The sequence below is a fragment of the Guillardia theta genome (assembly GCF_000315625.1).
Source record: "Guillardia theta CCMP2712 unplaced genomic scaffold GUITHscaffold_24, whole genome shotgun sequence".
NCBI lineage: Eukaryota > Cryptophyceae > Pyrenomonadales > Geminigeraceae > Guillardia > Guillardia theta.
The window spans coordinates 382,587-399,336 of NW_005434650.1; the positions used below are offsets into that span (position 1 = coordinate 382,587).

General features: G+C 50.3%; 6 protein-coding genes across 6 annotated transcripts; 3 read left to right on the plus strand and 3 right to left on the minus strand.

Moving 5' to 3' along the window:
- The first annotated feature begins 2,498 nt into the window (after positions 1-2,498).
- Positions 2,499-3,278, plus strand: GUITHDRAFT_151976 (hypothetical protein). The gene is made up of 2 exons (XM_005834740.1): positions 2,499-2,959; positions 3,015-3,278. Exons 1-2 carry the CDS (start codon positions 2,759-2,761, stop codon positions 3,219-3,221), a joined length of 408 nt encoding a protein of 135 aa, XP_005834797.1. The 5' UTR covers positions 2,499-2,758; the 3' UTR covers positions 3,222-3,278.
- A 138-nt stretch (positions 3,279-3,416) lies between these two features.
- Positions 3,417-6,114, minus strand: GUITHDRAFT_162589 (hypothetical protein; the record flags this gene model as incomplete). The annotated part of the gene is given in 19 exon segments (XM_005834741.1): positions 3,417-3,431; positions 3,493-3,599; positions 3,649-3,742; positions 3,792-3,862; positions 3,908-4,116; positions 4,163-4,230; positions 4,259-4,333; positions 4,377-4,442; positions 4,489-4,526; positions 4,546-4,627; positions 4,675-4,731; positions 4,755-4,810; positions 4,879-4,966; positions 5,185-5,328; positions 5,377-5,672; positions 5,733-5,765; positions 5,825-5,890; positions 5,938-5,989; positions 6,033-6,114. The coding sequence occupies 19 exon segments, from the start codon at positions 6,051-6,053 to the stop codon at positions 3,417-3,419; spliced, it is 1,638 nt and encodes a 545-aa protein (XP_005834798.1). The 5' UTR covers positions 6,054-6,114.
- Positions 6,115-6,950: 836 nt separating this feature from the next.
- Positions 6,951-9,564, plus strand: GUITHDRAFT_162590 (hypothetical protein; the record flags this gene model as incomplete). Its single annotated transcript, XM_005834742.1, has 14 exons — positions 6,951-7,044; positions 7,185-7,315; positions 7,647-7,802; positions 7,850-7,950; positions 8,003-8,036; positions 8,219-8,310; positions 8,375-8,483; positions 8,538-8,588; positions 8,640-8,956; positions 9,003-9,051; positions 9,098-9,209; positions 9,259-9,334; positions 9,389-9,461; positions 9,514-9,564. 14 exons carry the CDS (start codon positions 6,951-6,953, stop codon positions 9,562-9,564), a joined length of 1,446 nt encoding a protein of 481 aa, XP_005834799.1.
- A 39-nt stretch (positions 9,565-9,603) lies between these two features.
- Positions 9,604-10,662, minus strand: GUITHDRAFT_86224 (hypothetical protein). The gene is made up of 8 exons (XM_005834743.1): positions 10,587-10,662; positions 10,375-10,421; positions 10,241-10,329; positions 10,145-10,187; positions 10,037-10,092; positions 9,897-9,986; positions 9,795-9,839; positions 9,604-9,741 (listed from the first exon to the last, which is right to left on the minus strand). Exons 1-8 carry the CDS (start codon positions 10,616-10,618, stop codon positions 9,685-9,687), a joined length of 459 nt encoding a protein of 152 aa, XP_005834800.1. The 5' UTR covers positions 10,619-10,662; the 3' UTR covers positions 9,604-9,684.
- Positions 10,663-11,802: 1,140 nt separating this feature from the next.
- GUITHDRAFT_69134 (hypothetical protein) lies at positions 11,803-13,330 on the plus strand (the record flags this gene model as incomplete). The annotated part of the gene is made up of 3 exons (XM_005834744.1): positions 11,803-11,958; positions 12,005-12,110; positions 12,651-13,330. Coding segments are annotated over 3 exons (942 nt in total), but the record flags the coding sequence as incomplete, so codon positions are not given.
- Positions 13,331-13,751: 421 nt separating this feature from the next.
- On the minus strand, positions 13,752-16,000 carry GUITHDRAFT_162593 (hypothetical protein; the record flags this gene model as incomplete). Its single annotated transcript, XM_005834745.1, has 8 exons — positions 13,752-13,872; positions 13,920-14,209; positions 14,264-14,327; positions 14,373-14,741; positions 14,789-14,890; positions 15,036-15,078; positions 15,132-15,278; positions 15,329-16,000. 5 exons carry the CDS (start codon positions 15,998-16,000, stop codon positions 14,677-14,679), a joined length of 1,029 nt encoding a protein of 342 aa, XP_005834802.1. The 3' UTR covers positions 13,752-13,872; positions 13,920-14,209; positions 14,264-14,327; positions 14,373-14,676.
- Positions 16,001-16,750: the final 750 nt, after the last annotated feature.

The following is a 16,750-nucleotide window of genomic DNA, read 5'->3' on the forward strand; positions in this document are numbered from 1 at the left end:
AGTTTCTGGAGAACTATGAAATAATCGTGGTACAGGCTCGGTGCAGACAACGACTACAAGAACTTGAATGGAAGCATTTTCTGCAGCAAGCCAAATTAAATCATATTCAAACTCTACAAGCTAGACTGAGAACCACTTCTCTGCAAACTCAATACCAGAGGCAAAGGAAAAGCTCGATCTTAAAGGCGACAGGCCGGAGGGCTCTAGCGCGAGGACGGTACGCCCGGGAGGTAACGAGGCAGCTGGTCACGGCTTGGCTGAGGAGGACAGAGGCCAGGAAGAGGTATGCAGAGACCAAGAGTCAGTGCAGGAGGCTACAGGCGTACATGAGGAGGGCGTTGTACAGGAGGGCCCAAGCAGAGAGGAGGTCAGCAGCAGAGAGGCTGCAGGCGTACATCAGGCAGCAGGCGAGGAGGTCACGAGGCACGAAGCAGCTGGCAGCCGCAAGGGCCGAGCGGGCATGTCAAGTGCTGCAAGCTGCGGGCCGGCGGCGAAGGGTCCGCGAGAACTACCAACGGGCAGTAGGGAGCATGCTTCTGCAAGCCACGAGCCGGCGGGCTCTAGCGCGAGGACGGTACGCCCGGGAGGTAACGAGGCAGCTGGTAACGGCTTGGCTGAGGAGGACAGAGGCCAGGAAGAGGTATGCAGAGACCAAGAGTCAGTGCAGGAGGCTACAGGCGTACATGAGGAGGGCGTTGTACAGGAGGGCCCAAGCAGAGAGGAGGTCAGCAGCAGAGAGGCTGCAGGCGTACATCAGGCAGCAGGCGAGGAGGTCACGAGGCACGAAGCAGCTGGCAGCCGCAAGGGCCGAGCGGGCATGTCAAGTGCTGCAAGCTGCGGGCCGGCGGCGAAGGGTCCGCGAGAACTACCAACGGGCAGTAGGGAGCATGCTTCTGCAAGCCACGAGCCGGCGGGCTCTAGCGCGAGGACGGTACGCCCGGGAGGTAACGAGGCAGCTGGTAACGGCTTGGCTGAGGAGGACAGAGGCCAGGAAGAGGTATGCAGAGACCAAGAGTCAGTGCAGGAGGCTACAGGCGTACATGAGGAGGGCGTTGTACAGGAGGGCCCAAGCAGAGAGGAGGTCAGCAGCAGAGAGGCTGCAGGCGTACATCAGGCAGCAGGCGAGGAGGTCACGAGGCACGAAGCAGCTGGCAGCCGCAAGGGCCGAGCGGGCATGTCAAGTGCTGCAAGCTGCGGGCCGGCGGCGAAGGGTCCGCGAGAACTACCAACGGGCAGTAGGGAGCATGCTTCTGCAAGCCACGAGCCGGCGGGCTCTAGCGCGAGGACGGTACGCCCGGGAGGTAACGAGGCAGCTGATCACGGCTTGGCTGAGGAGGACAGAGGCCAGGAAGAGGTATGCAGAGACCAAGAGTCAGTGCAGGAGGCTACAGGCGTACATGAGGAGGGCGTTGTACAGGAGGGCCCAAGCAGAGAGGAGGTCAGCAGCAGAGAGGCTGCAGGCGTACATCAGGCAGCAGGCGAGGAGGTCACGAGGCACGAAGCAGCTGGCAGCCGCAAGGGCCGAGCGGGCATGTCAAGTGCTGCAAGCTGCGGGCCGGCGGCGAAGGGTCCGCGAGAACTACCAACGGGCAGTAGGGAGCATGCTTCTGCAAGCCACGAGCCGGCGGGCTCTAGCGCGAGGACGGTACGCCCGGGAGGTAACGAGGCAGCTGGTAACGGCTTGGCTGAGGAGGACAGAGGCCAGGAAGAGGTATGCAGAGACCAAGAGTCAGTGCAGGAGGCTACAGGCGTACATGAGGAGGGCGTTGTACAGGAGGGCCCAAGCAGAGAGGAGGTCAGCAGCAGAGAGGCTGCAGGCGTACATCAGGCAGCAGGCGAGGAGGTCACGAGGCACGAAGCAGCTGGCAGCCGCAAGGGCCGAGCGGGCATGTCAAGTGCTGCAAGCTGCGGGCCGGCGGCGAAGGGTCCGCGAGAACTACCAACGGGCAGTAGGGAGCATGCTTCTGCAAGCCACGAGCCGGCGGGCTCTAGCGCGAGGACGGTACGCCCGGGAGGTAACGAGGCAGCTGATCACGGCTTGGCTGAGGAGGACAGAGGCCAGGAAGAGGTATGCAGAGACCAAGAGTCAGTGCAGGAGGCTACAGGCGTACATGAGGAGGGCGTTGTACAGGAGGGCCCAAGCAGAGAGGAGGTCAGCAGCAGAGGAGGCTGCCGGCATACATCCGGCCGGAGCGAGGAGGTCACGAGGCACGAAGTCACCTGGCAGCCGCCCGGACAACCGGGCATGTCAAGTGCTGCAAGCTGGGGGCCGGCCGTTAACGGTTCACGATAACTACCTATCGTGCACGTTGCTAATGCTTCTGCCTCTTCCCAGCCGGCGGGCTCTAGCGCGGGACATGTGCTGCGGGAGGTAACGAGGCAGCTGATCACGGGTTTCCTGAGGAGGACAGAGGCCAGGAAGAGGTATGCAGAGACCAAGAGTCAGTGCAGGAGGCTACAGGCGTACATGAGGAGGGCGTTGTACAGGAGGGCCCAAGCAGAGAGGAGGTCAGCAGCAGAGAGGCTGCAGGCGTACATCAGGCAGCAGGCGAGGAGGTCACGAGGCACGAAGCAGCTGGCAGCCGCAAGGGCCGAGCGGGCATGTCAAGTACTTCAGAGTTGTGTTAGAAGGGTCAGTGTTTCTTCCTTGTTCATGCAGTATTATGGTTGCATTGTTCTTCAATCATCGGTTCGTCGTTTGATTGTTGCGAACAATGTGGGCTGGGTACGAAAAGTTGCTGCTAAAAAGCATCACGACATGGTTGGACTGGAGTCAAAGCTATCCAAGGGAAATTGGGAAGTGGATCGAAGTTCACTTGGAAACGCCTTCCGGTATGCCAAGTATGGGAGGTACAGAGAGCTGGAGAAGGCAATACAAGATTCTGAAGTGTCTGTCGATGACCAATATGGACCCAAGAACAACACTCTGCTCTGTGTGGCTGCAAGCCACGGACATCTGGTTCGTATTTGTATATTGATTTCTATTTGAGATTCTTCTGACTTTGAAGCTGCAGAGAATTGTGAAACTTCTTTTGAGGAACAAGGCTGACATCAATTTCCAAAACAGTGAAGGGAACTCGCCGATGCATCTAGCAAACATCTTTAACTACAAAGAACTTGTCAATTATTTGATCTCCAAGGGAGCCAACAAGGAGCTCAAGAACAAGCGAGGTCATTCTCCGTTGGAAGAATCCGTCGATGGACCTGATGAAGCTTCTTGAATGTAAACATGTAAGTGTATCGTATGTATGTAAATAGATCAAATAAAATGTTTGTTCCTACCTGTCGCATCCGAATTCGCTGAATTCGTACTCTCTGGAGTCTGCACCTGTCCCTCGCCCAGTCCTTCAATAGAGTCCTGTCGAAACAATTAATCTGCCCGAACCACTGGGCGACCTTCTAAATCATCACAGAGTTTACTTCTCGAGTATCTGTGGGACTTGTAGACGATGTTATCAAGTCCACGGATTCAGCCTACGAATATTTAGACACCTGCAGGATATTTCTTGCCTTAACCTTTGCTCCGACATTTTCCTCAGAGCCAGAATTTCCACCATCGCTTGTTTGAAAATATCCACTGATCACACCTGTCTCATACGCTGCAAGACATCTCAGCAAAGACGAGGCCATACATTTTGCAACATGCACCCGGAGCCCATGTAGACGTGGTGATGGCAAAGCACTTGCCCCTCAACTTCACATTCTCATGATCCATAGCATACCACACAAAGGAGCGACAAATCTAAGAAAACCATCAGTCAACCAGATCTTGAACACGTGTCAGAACTCACTGCGCAAGTTGCCCTTGATCGGTGGTCTTGAAGTCCATTCCCCACGAATTCAAACCCTTGACATCCTTCGACTGCAGATAATTTAACCAGGACCACTTTGTTTTGCATGGACGTACTTGCTTTGGCTGTCATTCGCCAACATTCATCTGCACATTTGGTCGCTCCTCCTGCAACAACCAATCCGCCATTTGTTCCTCTTTCCTGATCTTTGATGGAATCGTCCCAGAATGTTCCAAGATACTCGTGTTTCTTTGTAAACACGGGTATCAGCGCGTGTATGTTGTTCGTGTCCTGATAGATGAAGAATGAGCCCATGGGATAATCCCTGGGCACCAACAAGTGAGATCAAATTCTCCATCCGAGGGATCAACCTGCGTGAGGGAGAAGGAAGCCATGCGCTCGAATCAGCAATGCGCCACAGAGCTCGATTGACAGACACCTGCACTTAAAAATTCATTTTGGTTCACAAGATACACGACACCAACTTTGACAGCCTCCTTGGCCAGCTCAATCATGCTCTGAGCCTTCTTGTATGCCCAGATCTGTTCCTCGTGAGTGTCGTGTTGCTATAGTGAAAGGGCTTACTTGCACAGCTTGTCCCTGAGGCGACCGCACTATACTGACAATCTGTTTTTGAGTAGCCAATGCGACCTACACGAGGGGTGTGATCGATGGAGAAAGTTGTCCATGCCCGCACCTGCATTCCTACAGTCGTTGCAACGTCTAAAGCATTGCCTATGAAAACAATGCTTACAAATGGGCAAGACCACCGACAACAAGGCAGAACCTCCAATGACGGCGATTTCCAACGCCTTTTCTACAGCGTGTTGTGCAGCCTTTGGGCAACCTCTTCACGTTACAGGCATCCAGACCCAAAACTGACCTGATCCAAATACTGTCTTGATTGATCGAACATGCGAGGTGTGTGCTTCAACAGAGCCTGCTAGCACTTTAATGTCTCACTTTCTCAGCAGCGATGACCTTGGTCGTGTCGCTCACAGCGGCTATGGCTTTGTTTGCTGACACAAACGCATCAACTTTGTCACCAACTCGACCGGTAGTGTCTGAATCAATCCAGAATCTTTACCTGCTTCAAGTTTTTCTGGGCTCAGCGTGCATTGCTCACGATTCCCAGTTGATTTCTCAATGGCTGTGCAAAAATAATAGCCGAATGCCTGCCAAGACGTTGAGTGAGACACCCAACTTCATCTTTGCGAGTGTTTCCGTACTCGCGCTAACTTCGTGGCTGATTTGAAGACCATGCCCACTACAACATCTCAGAATTAACTCCCATAGCTTGTTCAATTACCGACGCCCTTTTCATCCCCACGGTAAGCAACCAAGCCCTGACAACTCCATCACCAGGACACAGTTGGATGGTGTCACCACTCACTCTCGATGACGATTCCTCCTTGCCTTCACTTTGCTTTGGTATAATGTCGGGGTGATGTGCTGATGAACCTGCAGTTGACTTCCCAGAGCCATCATGCTCAAAGTTGTTCTGATGGTCGGCATCCTTTGATATTGCAGCAGCGTCCTGGGAGGGCTGGTCCTTCACCGAGGATTCCGGCTGAGCATCGACCACCTGTTGTCCTGTGTTGTGATCCTCAGCTTCAGGTTCCGATCTTGAAGGAGGTTTCCTTGAGAGCTCCTCTGCATCTGTACAGACTTCCCGTGACTGCTTCGCTCCATCAGCTACCGTAGGATCCATGGCTCCTGAGGTATTTTGAAGAGTTCCATCGTCACTGTAATGCACTGCTTCGTCCTGCAGCTCCGTAGGTGAGGTCCTTGCTTGCTCACTCTCCAAACGAAATCTGCTGGAATCTCCTCCTCCCATTGACAAGTCTTCCTGTTCTTCTTGCTGTACTGCATGGGATGTACCTGTCGTATCAACATGTCACAGCTTGACATCGCATAGCACGAGAGGGATTCAGCTGATACTTTCTTCTATGGAAGCTGCCATTGCGCTAACATCTTGTGCAAAGAATAAACAAAAATGAGACATGAACAAGCATCAGGAACTTTCTTATCACCCTGGTGCACAACATTAGCAGGTTGTGGAAAGGACCCAATGGTTGATGGCACTGCAGCCGGAGAACCTACGGGTAGGGTGAATGAAGATATCACTCACAACAAACAAGAGCACCTTGGCAGTAATGACAACCAAGAAAACTCACGACTATCAACGACAGGTAAATCTGAGAATCGGGTAAGCGATTGCTTTGATTTCAACTTGCACACCTGAACGCGGTGTCTAGCCATGTTTCAATCAACTTCTGATGATCATTCTTCAACCTCTTGCGTGACGACCCGTGTGGATAACTTTATCTTTCCATCCCGCAAGAGAGCACCAGGAAATGAAGCATTCTATGATGAAAGCTTCAAGATCCAAATAAAGTGAATGTAAGATCACACGACAACATTGCAAGCAAGAAACTTGGTGCTCAGGTAGCTCAAGCACATCGACACTACCCTCCACTTTCTCTCCGCATAATCAATATCTTGCACTGGGTTCGTCTCTATGGTATTCTTCCTCTTTCCCTTGCAATCTGAACCCTTTGGCCCTGTCATCGCAACATCCTGTTGAATCTACCTTCTCCTTCTGACCTTTCCTCTCTCTCCCTCCCCACCATGCTCAACCTCATCTTTTCGTCCGCCTATTCTGCTCTTATGTTCCTTTTGAAAGCCATCGCTTCCCTCTCATCTTCTTCTCCACCGACATTCCACGACATCGTTTCGAGCCGCCCGCCACTGCCATGGAACTCTCCCATTTGATCACCCACCCCTACCCATCTTTTGGCACAAGGAAAGGATTGGCAACCACCGGTCATCGAAGTATTTCAATTTTAAGCGAAAGGAAAAACCGTTTGAAGTTACAAAGTTACAAAGTTACAAAGTTACAAAGTTACAAAGTTCGGAAGTTCTAGTGACCGGGTGACGTCAGTCAGCCGCGCGGCCCGGCCCGGCAGTTTCATCCAACTCATCCATCCACGTACCCCCTTGACCTACCGTGGGTCGTAGTGGGTCAGATCACCCCATCTTCTCTACAGAATTGTTGGATTTGAGCTGGTAGGGTGTTATGAAGGGGTGGGTAGTCTCGCTCTAAGGATTCCTTGCTTTCTATGGGCCAGTGGTATCCCGCATGAAGGGAGAGCGACGATGGCGAGAGGCGGCAGGGAGAACAGGAGAGAAGACAGTAAACGTCACAAAGGATACGACCAAGTGAAGCGGGGCAAGAAGGGACAGAGGAGTTGTGAGAGCAAGAGACGGGGCTAGGGTTCGGGGCTGGTTTAGAGTACCTCAAGCCAAGTGCGTTTGATGAGGGAGAGCGAGAAGAAACAGAATGATTGAACGAGCACCAGCAGTGACTCCTTTTCTTTTTGTTTTTGGCAGATCGATGTATATTGATCAAGAACCAGTGTTTTAGCGCTAGGGTGGATATTGGATATGCCGAAGATGCGCTTTCTTCTGCCTATTATACCTCTACTTCATTCTCTAAGTGTCTTTGCGCTGGATATCGCAGGGTAAGGAATTCGCTGTTCAAGCTAGTGGTCTGATTTGGTTTTGCAAGTGGAGTAAGCTCTAGTTTCATCGAAAGCAGCGAGGGATGGTCAAAAGTGGGGAAGGATAGTGGAAGCGTTAAAATCTCACATGCTCCTCTCATGCTCAGCGGAAAGGACGATGGACCAAATAGGTGACGCAATGAACTGAGTTGTCTACGATAGTCTTTAATCCCCAGCAAAGTTGGTGGTTCGCGGCACCGGCAAGTTTCATCGGCGACAAGTCAAACTTTTACGGGGTAGGTCTTTCCCAATGTGTTGGTGTTACATTTCTTAGTCCTGCGTAATTGAACAGGGATCGCTCGAGTACAAGGTTGGATTTTGGGGATACAATGGAGATTTTCAGAGATCTTCTGTGAATGACAAGTGGGACGTCGTCCTTGTCTCCGACAAGTTGAAGATCGGCCTGCTCGATGTTCTGCCTCCTCTGGCATTCCTGCACCAAGTTCAGGTCTTCCGAATGCTGTTACAAGATTTCAATCATCCAATCCTGAGCAGATTAACCTGACTGAGAGCTCTGGTTGGCTTCTAGAGAGCTCAAAGAGAGCTCCGACGAAGCAAGAATTCAAGAATGTGCTTTCCAAGTTGTCCGGGATTTGGTACTTCCCCTCTTCATTTCTTTCTTTTTTTAAGTTCTGATGAGGTTTCTAGGATACGTGGAGGATATTATGCAGGAGGAGAAGAGGTGTACCTCATGGGTGTAAAACTGAACAAGAGAGCTGGGGATTCAGGAGATCTCGAAGAGGATAGGAAGAAAAAAGAAGCTCATATGGAAGAGCATCCGGATGGGGAGAGGGAAGCGAAGCTAAAGTTCGATTTTGAGGCAATTTGTCTAATTGGTTCCATCGACTGTCTGACATTTCACAGCTTAAGGGCAGTGAGGGAGTACTTGGCTTCGACTCAAAAACGTTGTATTTCTTGAGCAAGAATACAATGCAACCACGAAGCGTTCCCTTCAGGTGATGTCAGAAGCTTGTTCCACTGTTGTGTGATATGCTAATACTTTGAAAATCTTTGAAACAGTGACATCACAAGCGTGGATGTCGGAAGTGACGATATCGTACAAATCTATGGACCAAACCACAGGGTTGTGATGACCGCTGGGAGATTCACTTCCTATAATGTCAGTCAGGTCAGTACAAAGATACAAGTTACACCAACTTCTGATGCCACTTGAATACCATAGCTTGCAAAATTCTTCGAGACAGTGAGGAAGAAGACCGACGAGGTCAAGAAGGTTGTAGAAACCACATGTGACACTTTTCGAAGCTTATTCATCTCCTCTCAGGGGTCAGATCGCGCAAACGATCGAGGAAAAGATAGTCCAAAGTACGACGGTAGAGGAAGTAAGCAGGAATCATCCACCAAAAATGTCGAAGGCCAGGAACAGAAGAGAAGACAGACGGCCCCTGACGAACAAGGACAAACGTTTCAAGAGAAACAAGAACGGGAGACGGAAAAGAAGCGACCAAAGAAGCAGGCGCAATACGAAGAAGAGCATGAAGATATCGCAACAGAAACTCCCAAACATGAGAGAACATCAAAAATACACAAACACACTGAAAACTTGCCAAGAGATAATTTCGATGATGCAAATATCAAGAGGTATGACGACCTCGTTGTTTCAAGACTTTGTGCTAAGAATAGACAGCTTGCAATACCAGTTTCTGTCTGGAACTGAACGAAAGCGAGTTCTCAAGGTATTCATGCTTTTGTTGTAGTTTCTTGGCGATGAAAATCTCTCAGATGGAGAAGGAGTTGGACATTAATTCTCGAGCGATCTACAAGCGTCTCGAAGGCGGAGGAGGATTGCTTCTTCTCACGTCCGATGCGCTCATTATCATCCCAGCAGATCCAGGTGACTGGCAAGGCAAGAACATACTTGACCCGATGACCTGCGAGAGCAGATGGCAAGAAGAAGAACAAGAAGACATCGTTGCACAAGATCACACTTGACAATCTGATCAGTGTAGAACGAGAGGGGTATGAATGCTGAATGATGCAAAGATGCTCCAGAATGACGTTACACATGAGCAGAAGCTTTGTTGAGATCTATGACAAGCGAAAGAATGATCCCATTCGGGTCAACATCAAACATTTTCCCTTTCAGGTTTGGAATCGTGGAGGTTGCTCACTCATGTCAACCTTTAACTGGCATGCAGGAACTCATGGATCTCTTGGACGACATTGCTAAGATCATGAGGCTAGTATGAAGCATTTGATGCTCTCAGGAAGAATACAAACTTTTTTTTCGATCATACTCAAACAATCACATAGAGCCAATCTAAAATCATGCGGTTGAAATTGAATAACCATGACAAGGCATGCTGTCATCAACGGTTGCCCAACACCTTTGCGAATCGCCTGTAGTCCAATACCCCCTTTTGAACCTTGCCAACAACTCAAGTCATTCCAGCACTCACAAGTAGAAGAGGATTCTCACTTCGCATGCCTCTGCGGCCTTCAGAATCTCATCAACCTCATCGTCCTGTGACGAAAAAAAGTCTTTACAAAGCTCACAACTTCAACAGGGAAAGCTGCTCACAGTCAAAGGCTCCCCGAAGTTCCTCATTACAGTTCGAAATTCTTGTGTGGAAATGGTTCCGCTTCCATCTCTGTCAAAAGCACGAAAAGACTGCAACAATGCTCATCTCAACGAGTCAAACAATTCCTCTGGTAAACTACCTCCAGCAATTCAGCTTCTGTTTCTGGCTGTCGAAAGGGGCGCGCCATGACATTGCCTGGCAGGGGGTCAAGTTCGTACAAGAGAATAGAGACACAGGCAAAGATTACAAAACGCGTTGAAGTCAATGTTGCCTTCCCCATTTGGGTCGACCTGTTCAAGGAGTTTTATTACATAACAAGAACCCTCAACAGGAGGCTGGTTACCTCTCGGAGAAGATTGGTCATCTCATCCTGTGATGGATTCTTCCCAAGTGCGCGGATCAATTGGCCGAGCTCTCTCGTGTTGATTGTTCCTGTGTCCTGTCAAACAGGCTGAACCCAAAGTCAATTACGCCCACCTTGACCAGGAGGAAGATGTGGATCTGCAAAGCACGAAAAGGCTTCTCTGATACGCATACAATGTTAGAGTTGAAAAGACAATGCCGCCGCTGCGCTCAGATCAACTTGATCAGAACACTTTCTATCGCCACTTCAGTAACCGAGATCCATTCTGATGCTACCGCATGGTACATGCCATCTCGTGCAACGCGCTATCTTCCTCCTCTCTCACCTCCACTGCTGCAGTTGTTGCTGCTGCGCCATGGCGGGACTGGTCTTCAAGGGTGACCTGGTCGGAGAGGCCCTCTGGAGGCTCTCAGTACACCCCTGAAAGTACCGGTACTTGAGGTGGGTGGTGAGACTACCGGTGTATTTGAGGGATAGTGAATAGGCTAGCTCATGGTGGGTTGGACTCATTGTGTAAGGTTATGGACCTCTTCGTTCGCATTTGAACGAATCAAAGATCCAATTCTGCATCTCTCCATACAATTTGAAAATACAATATATGGTTTGGATGAAAATGTCTCAAATATTGGGATCGAACGGAACTTAAAAATATGTTTATTCCTTCCGTGGTACAAACTGTTGTCTGATTTAGCACTTTTTTCTGTTTATTTATAACCGAACAGGTCGCTATTAGTACCACTAGTTTTTAAACCCATATAAAAATATTTGTAAAAGGCTGGCTACTTGCGGGAGATGCAGGAGATGCCTGCAGCACTGGACAGGCGAGGGAAGGAGGAGGAGAAGCAGAAGGAGGAGGAACAAAGGCTGATGTATGTCATGGTGATGTGAAAGATAGATGTCGATGAAGAGGATGAGACTCTGATAAGAGGTGGTGGATGAGAGAAGCCCGGTAGTTGGGGATGATTTTCATGTGTTCAGACGTACAGGTAGATTGTCGCCGAGACAAGCGAGAACGACGTGTACGAATCGGTGTTTATGGTATATTTTGCCGACAGAGGAAACACTCGTACCAACAGCCATTAAAAGACCTTCTGATATTCAAGAAGGACAGGAGGAATAGAACGTTGTATGAAGTGACTGAGGCTCGAGGAGCATTAACTATCGCAAGTTGTCTGTCTTGAAATGCTGATTTTTCGTGCAGCTTTATGGCGGTTTACCAGCTCTTCTTTCATGTTTAAACACGTCTAGTGCGCGTCCGTCAATGCCGAGGTAAGAAAGAATTTATTTTCACGGTTTCAGATGTGAGCGAAATGGCAGGTTCAACATTGACGCCACACTTCAAAGATCTCTCAATACCTGGTGAGAGCAATGTTCGCTCACCAAATGAATGAAATTTGGTTCTGCAGCCTCTTCCATGCTGCTCATGACGGCTATGATGTTGTCTCCATCATCGAGAAGGGAGCCGATCCAATGGCATCCGGTACGATTATCTTCCATTCCACTTTACAAGACTGATCGGCGAATACATTGAAGATCTTGATGGCCGTCGTGCTGTACACTATGCTGCCATGAGTGGTCATACTTTGAACGTGATTGCGCTGGCTGCCTACGATGCCGAGATCGATGTTCGCACAAACAACGGAAGGACAGCGCTACATGGATCATGTTGGAATGGACACACACAGACAGCGTTACAGGTTTGCCTTCTCGTAACTGACTTCATTGTATTCACGTTCTGTCCAGCTCGTGGAGATGGGTGCAGATCATGCGATCCGAAGTACAGATGGAGCGACTCCTTTGATGGATGCAGCTCGAAACGGGTACGGAGTTTCTGACGTCTGTTTGCAAGGTTCTTTCTTAACCGGCTCTGAACTCTGGGCATTTGCAGGCATTGTGAAACTGTTACCGCACTTGTCACGATTGTTGGAGCTGATGTGGGTGTACGGGACGTTTATGGAAGAACTTCGCTGCACTTTGCGGTGAGGTACCACAACGATGCAGACTGCCGGATGACGGATCAAACAGGCCTTGAACGGTCACTCAGAGATGGTGAAATGTCTTTGCAATCTCGGTGCAGGTCATTTTTCATTTTGACTGTATGCCATTCAATTTCTGATTCATGACGTGCAGATATTGAATCACAAGACAACGATGGATGTCGTCCGTTGCATTTCGCTGCATGGAACGGGTCTGTCAACTTCTCTGTTGACATGTATGTTTATCTATTTTCCTACAGACATCATGATACTGTCCGAATGCTGCTAGTGTTGGGAGCCAATGCTGCATGCATGGACTGCAATTGCTCAACACCGCTGCATGATGCTGCGTTGGGAGGCAGAACTTGTGAGCTTTGCATGATTATGGTAGTTTGCATGACCATGTCTGACAGGTTCTGCTTCGATTCTACTGGATTTTAAAGCTGACTTAGAAGCGCGGAACAATAGAGGAAGCACTCCTCTTCTGTCGGCAGCTTCTTCGGGACATGTAGAGACTACGAAACTGCTGTTGGATGCAAAGGCAGATGTCAATGCTGTGAATGACGACAAACGCTCGGCCCTTCACTTTGCCACTTGGAATTGTCATCCTCGTGCTGTCTTGTTACTGTTGCAGTACGGAGCAGACATGCGACTTGCCGGAGAAGACGGAATCACAGCTTCAGACGGCATCTGCCACCCGGATTTTGATTGGCCTCCAGATATCCTTCAAGAACTTCATACTCTGCGTCTTCCAAACAGCCCGATGCACACTGCAGCAGGAATAGGGGATAGCAAGCGAGTATCTAACTTGGTGAGTATTGGAGTTGATGTCAATTGCCCGAATGACGTCGGAGATACTCCGCTGCACTGGGCTGTTCGCAATCGTCGCTTGCACACGAGTACAGTTCTGTTGGAACTTGGCGCAGATGTCATGAAAAGCAACCGTTTTGGTGTTACAGCATGCAAAGAAATGCTAACCTACATGGACAACATGCAACAAGAATGCCTAGAAAAGAAAATCCTTGAAATATCCAATCAAAAAGGTTCATTGGTCAAGTTGCATAGGAGAGGGAATGCCGTAAGTACGAGATAGTTTGCTTGTCATTCCTGAACTTGAATGCAGAAGAGACGGGACCCTTCCCCCGCTTTAGAGCCCCACGCAAGCTCAGTAATCCTCAAGGAAGGGGGAGCAAAAAGTTCTGCAATTCCTCCAAGGGCTCCAACTCCCACAAAGAAGAGTTCTCTTGCATCGTCATGTGGAATCAAAGCAAACAAGGGCTTCTCATCGTGTGGTATGAGCTACTCTGCAAAAGCACGGGTAGAACATGCGGAAGGTGAAAGTCTGACAGGTTGAGCAAGAATTGTATTACAAGCGCCAGCTGCCTTCTGACTTGTTCGGTTCGGCAGGTACATCTACATCTCTCGGACAGATTCCACGAGAGGATGAGGAGAGCGTCTGCGTTCCTGGTGTGCCATGAAATATCAACACTGGGGAACTCACATATTATGGTCAGGGCAACGAGGAAAATCTCACTCGTTTGCACTGAACAATTGTGAGCATATGGTCTCGTTGGATACAGATGCCAATATGCCAGAAGTTTCAACCTGTCCTTCCAACCAAACCAGCGATCGCAGGTATATGAACCCACTCTTAATTACAAAGCCCTCACCTATTTGTTCAGTTCTCCTCCACCTGAGACGCAAAATCCTGGCGACTGTAACCCTGACGATGTGCACAATCTCTCTGCCCTGCCACAAGAATCGCGAGAGACGCATCCCATTCGATACGCGTGCATGCAAGTCGATGCCTGGGCCAGTCACATCCCTGGCATGAGGATCTGGCAGTCGTCCAAGGAGCAGAGCTCCAAAATGACTCAGACGTGGAACAAGCTCTTAGGAATTGTGACGGGTGAAATCATCTCAGGAGACTACAAGGGTTTAGGGAACACCTTACAATCCATCGCCCCCTTCAAGGTGAGGATGTCAAGAGCAATGAAAGTGTACCATCGACCTAATATAGGCTCACAGGTTGACCCATGGGTGCAGAAGAAGTACAGGTACTTGGAGGATGGAGTGATCGACTGCGCCAACAGGCATGCAGCTGTTCTGTTCCTCCTACTCCTCTGAGCTGCTTCCAGGTGGCGCTCGCGAGCAAGTCTGGTGGCTCGTGTGGGCGGCATGGCAGTGAACATGGTGTCAAACATCTTCCAGAGGAGGAGCCACAAGGGCGGTGCTGTTGTGTCCAAGGATTAGGATGCACATTGTCACACTATGACGTTGAAGCGACACGTGTATAGTATTCGAAACCGGAGGCAAGAAACCAGCTGTATCTTACACACTGATGATTAACCCAATTACAACTTGACAAGCCCATCATGCCACCTTCGATCATCGCTCTTACTAAGCAAGAATCGGGTTCCTGCTGTTTACTTCCTCCCTTCACGCAAACTCCACCCGAGATCCTGCCGCTCCCCCGTTCATCAGACACGCCCACACGTTACCAGCTGGTTGGAAGCGTCAACTCGCGTCAATCTGCATCATCGTGACTTACGTCTTGCTGTCGGTGCCACTGACTGCGACGACATGCTCGCTGATGTCTTGCCAACGGTGGAACGGAGAGAAGAAGCGTTGCTCAAGGCAGTGGTAATCAGACCTGAAGATTCTTGATGAGCCGGTCTGAAGGATGCGACCAGAAGCAGGGAGTGGGTTCACATCGTCAAGAGGACACTCAAACCCGCTGAACACATGCCCTCCATGCACACTCGCATGCAACACAAGCTCAAAGTACACTGACGAACCTGCACATCGAGCTGCTCTGGATGGGATCGTTCTCGGCAGGCCCTGTACACAAAAGTCACCGCTGTGAGGGTCCTCCATCACACTATTGAGCTCACCTCAGCATAAGCCTTGTCTTCCGCAAAAATTTCCGATCCCTGAGGTGGACGATAGACTGTGCCGGATTGCGGCACTTGGCTCCACTGGAGAGCTTCTTCTCCCCTTCGCTCTCGCAGCAGCTCTCCCACAAGCCTTTCTGCGTCGACCTGCACCCACTCTCACTCTCGATGCAAACAGGAGGGAGCCAAGTAACGACCTGCCTGCGACGAGCATCAGCTGCTTGATCCTTCGCTTGTTCCACCTGCGCTCGCATCCAGCAGTCGTTCTTTGCCATGGCAATCACTCGCTTTTCCAGTACTTTGGTCCTTGCTTCTTGATATCCTTCTTCTCCTTCCTTCAGCCCCCGCATGTCTTCATCTTCGTCAATGTGTGTAGCCTGCAGGGCATAGTGCTCGGCCCTTTTTGCCTCCTCCTCGAACTTTCGGTGAGCTGAGAGATACGCCTGACTCTGAGCTTCCAGAGTGGCAACTTGACTTCTGAGAGTGTTGTTCTCCTCCTCGAGCCTCCCGTTCCTCTCTTTCATCGACCTCAGCTGACCTTTGAGCTGTAATACTTCAACGATCAGCTCCTGAACGTCCAGTCCTCCATCCTGCTCAGTCTCTTCCACTTGTTCCGACGGTGCAACAGACTGGTCCGGCTGGGGGAACGAAGGTGGAAGAGTTGGAGGAGGAGCATTCCGAGATGAGAGTGAGGATGGAGAGGAGGAGGATGGAAGTGGGGGGATGGAAGAGGAGAGGGAGGAGGAGGAGGGCGGGGGAGGGGAGGCGGGGGCGGAGGATCCTCCATAGCCATTCGAGAACGCCATTGCGCAGGTTTGGTGCGGGGGGAAAGGTTCCCTAGAATACTTCCTAGGACCTCTGGTGGTCATGGATTATGACTGTGGTCTTAGGAGGTAATTGTACAAGGTGCTAAGGCCCTTTGTGTAGCAGCAAATGAACCTGTTCCTAAGACATGTTGCTATCCCTCGTTGGTATCCATGTAGGACCAACATTGTACTTTAATCCTAGGACTCGGATCCATGTGCTACCTAGGACAAGCTATCTATTGTTTCCCATAGCACTGGTATACGACCGACTAGTAGTAACTTTCATAGGCCCACTACGACCACCTTCAACCCTACTCCAGCCAATGAGGGGATGCAGTTGATGGTCGGGAAGGGGGTGGGGCAATCGAGTCAGGAGGGGTGCTTGTCCCTGTAACCTACTCACGAGAAGGGGTAGGGGTGGGAGGGTTGTAGAAAGAGGACTGAAATGCCAAGGCGCTTGTCAGAGCGCTAAGTGGACGAACGAGGAGGAGGAGGAGGAGGAGGGACGAAGGAGGATAGCGAGGAGAGATGGAAGTTCGGAGTAGAGCGAGCGAGGGGGAGATGCGAGGAAGAGAACCAGATGAGGGTGAACAAAGGAAGATGAGAGGAGGAATGGAGGACCATGGTTACAGTGAACAAAGAAGAGATGAGAGGAGAATTGAAGCAGGGTGAACCAAGGAGAGACGGAGATAAATGAATGCAGAGGATCCGAAAGCTGTCTATTTACCTATTTACTCTTAGCTCACAGAGAAGCAGTTAATGGCGTCACCGTCAGCCGGGTCTCTGCCCAGCTATGGCTCCTCTCCACCTCTA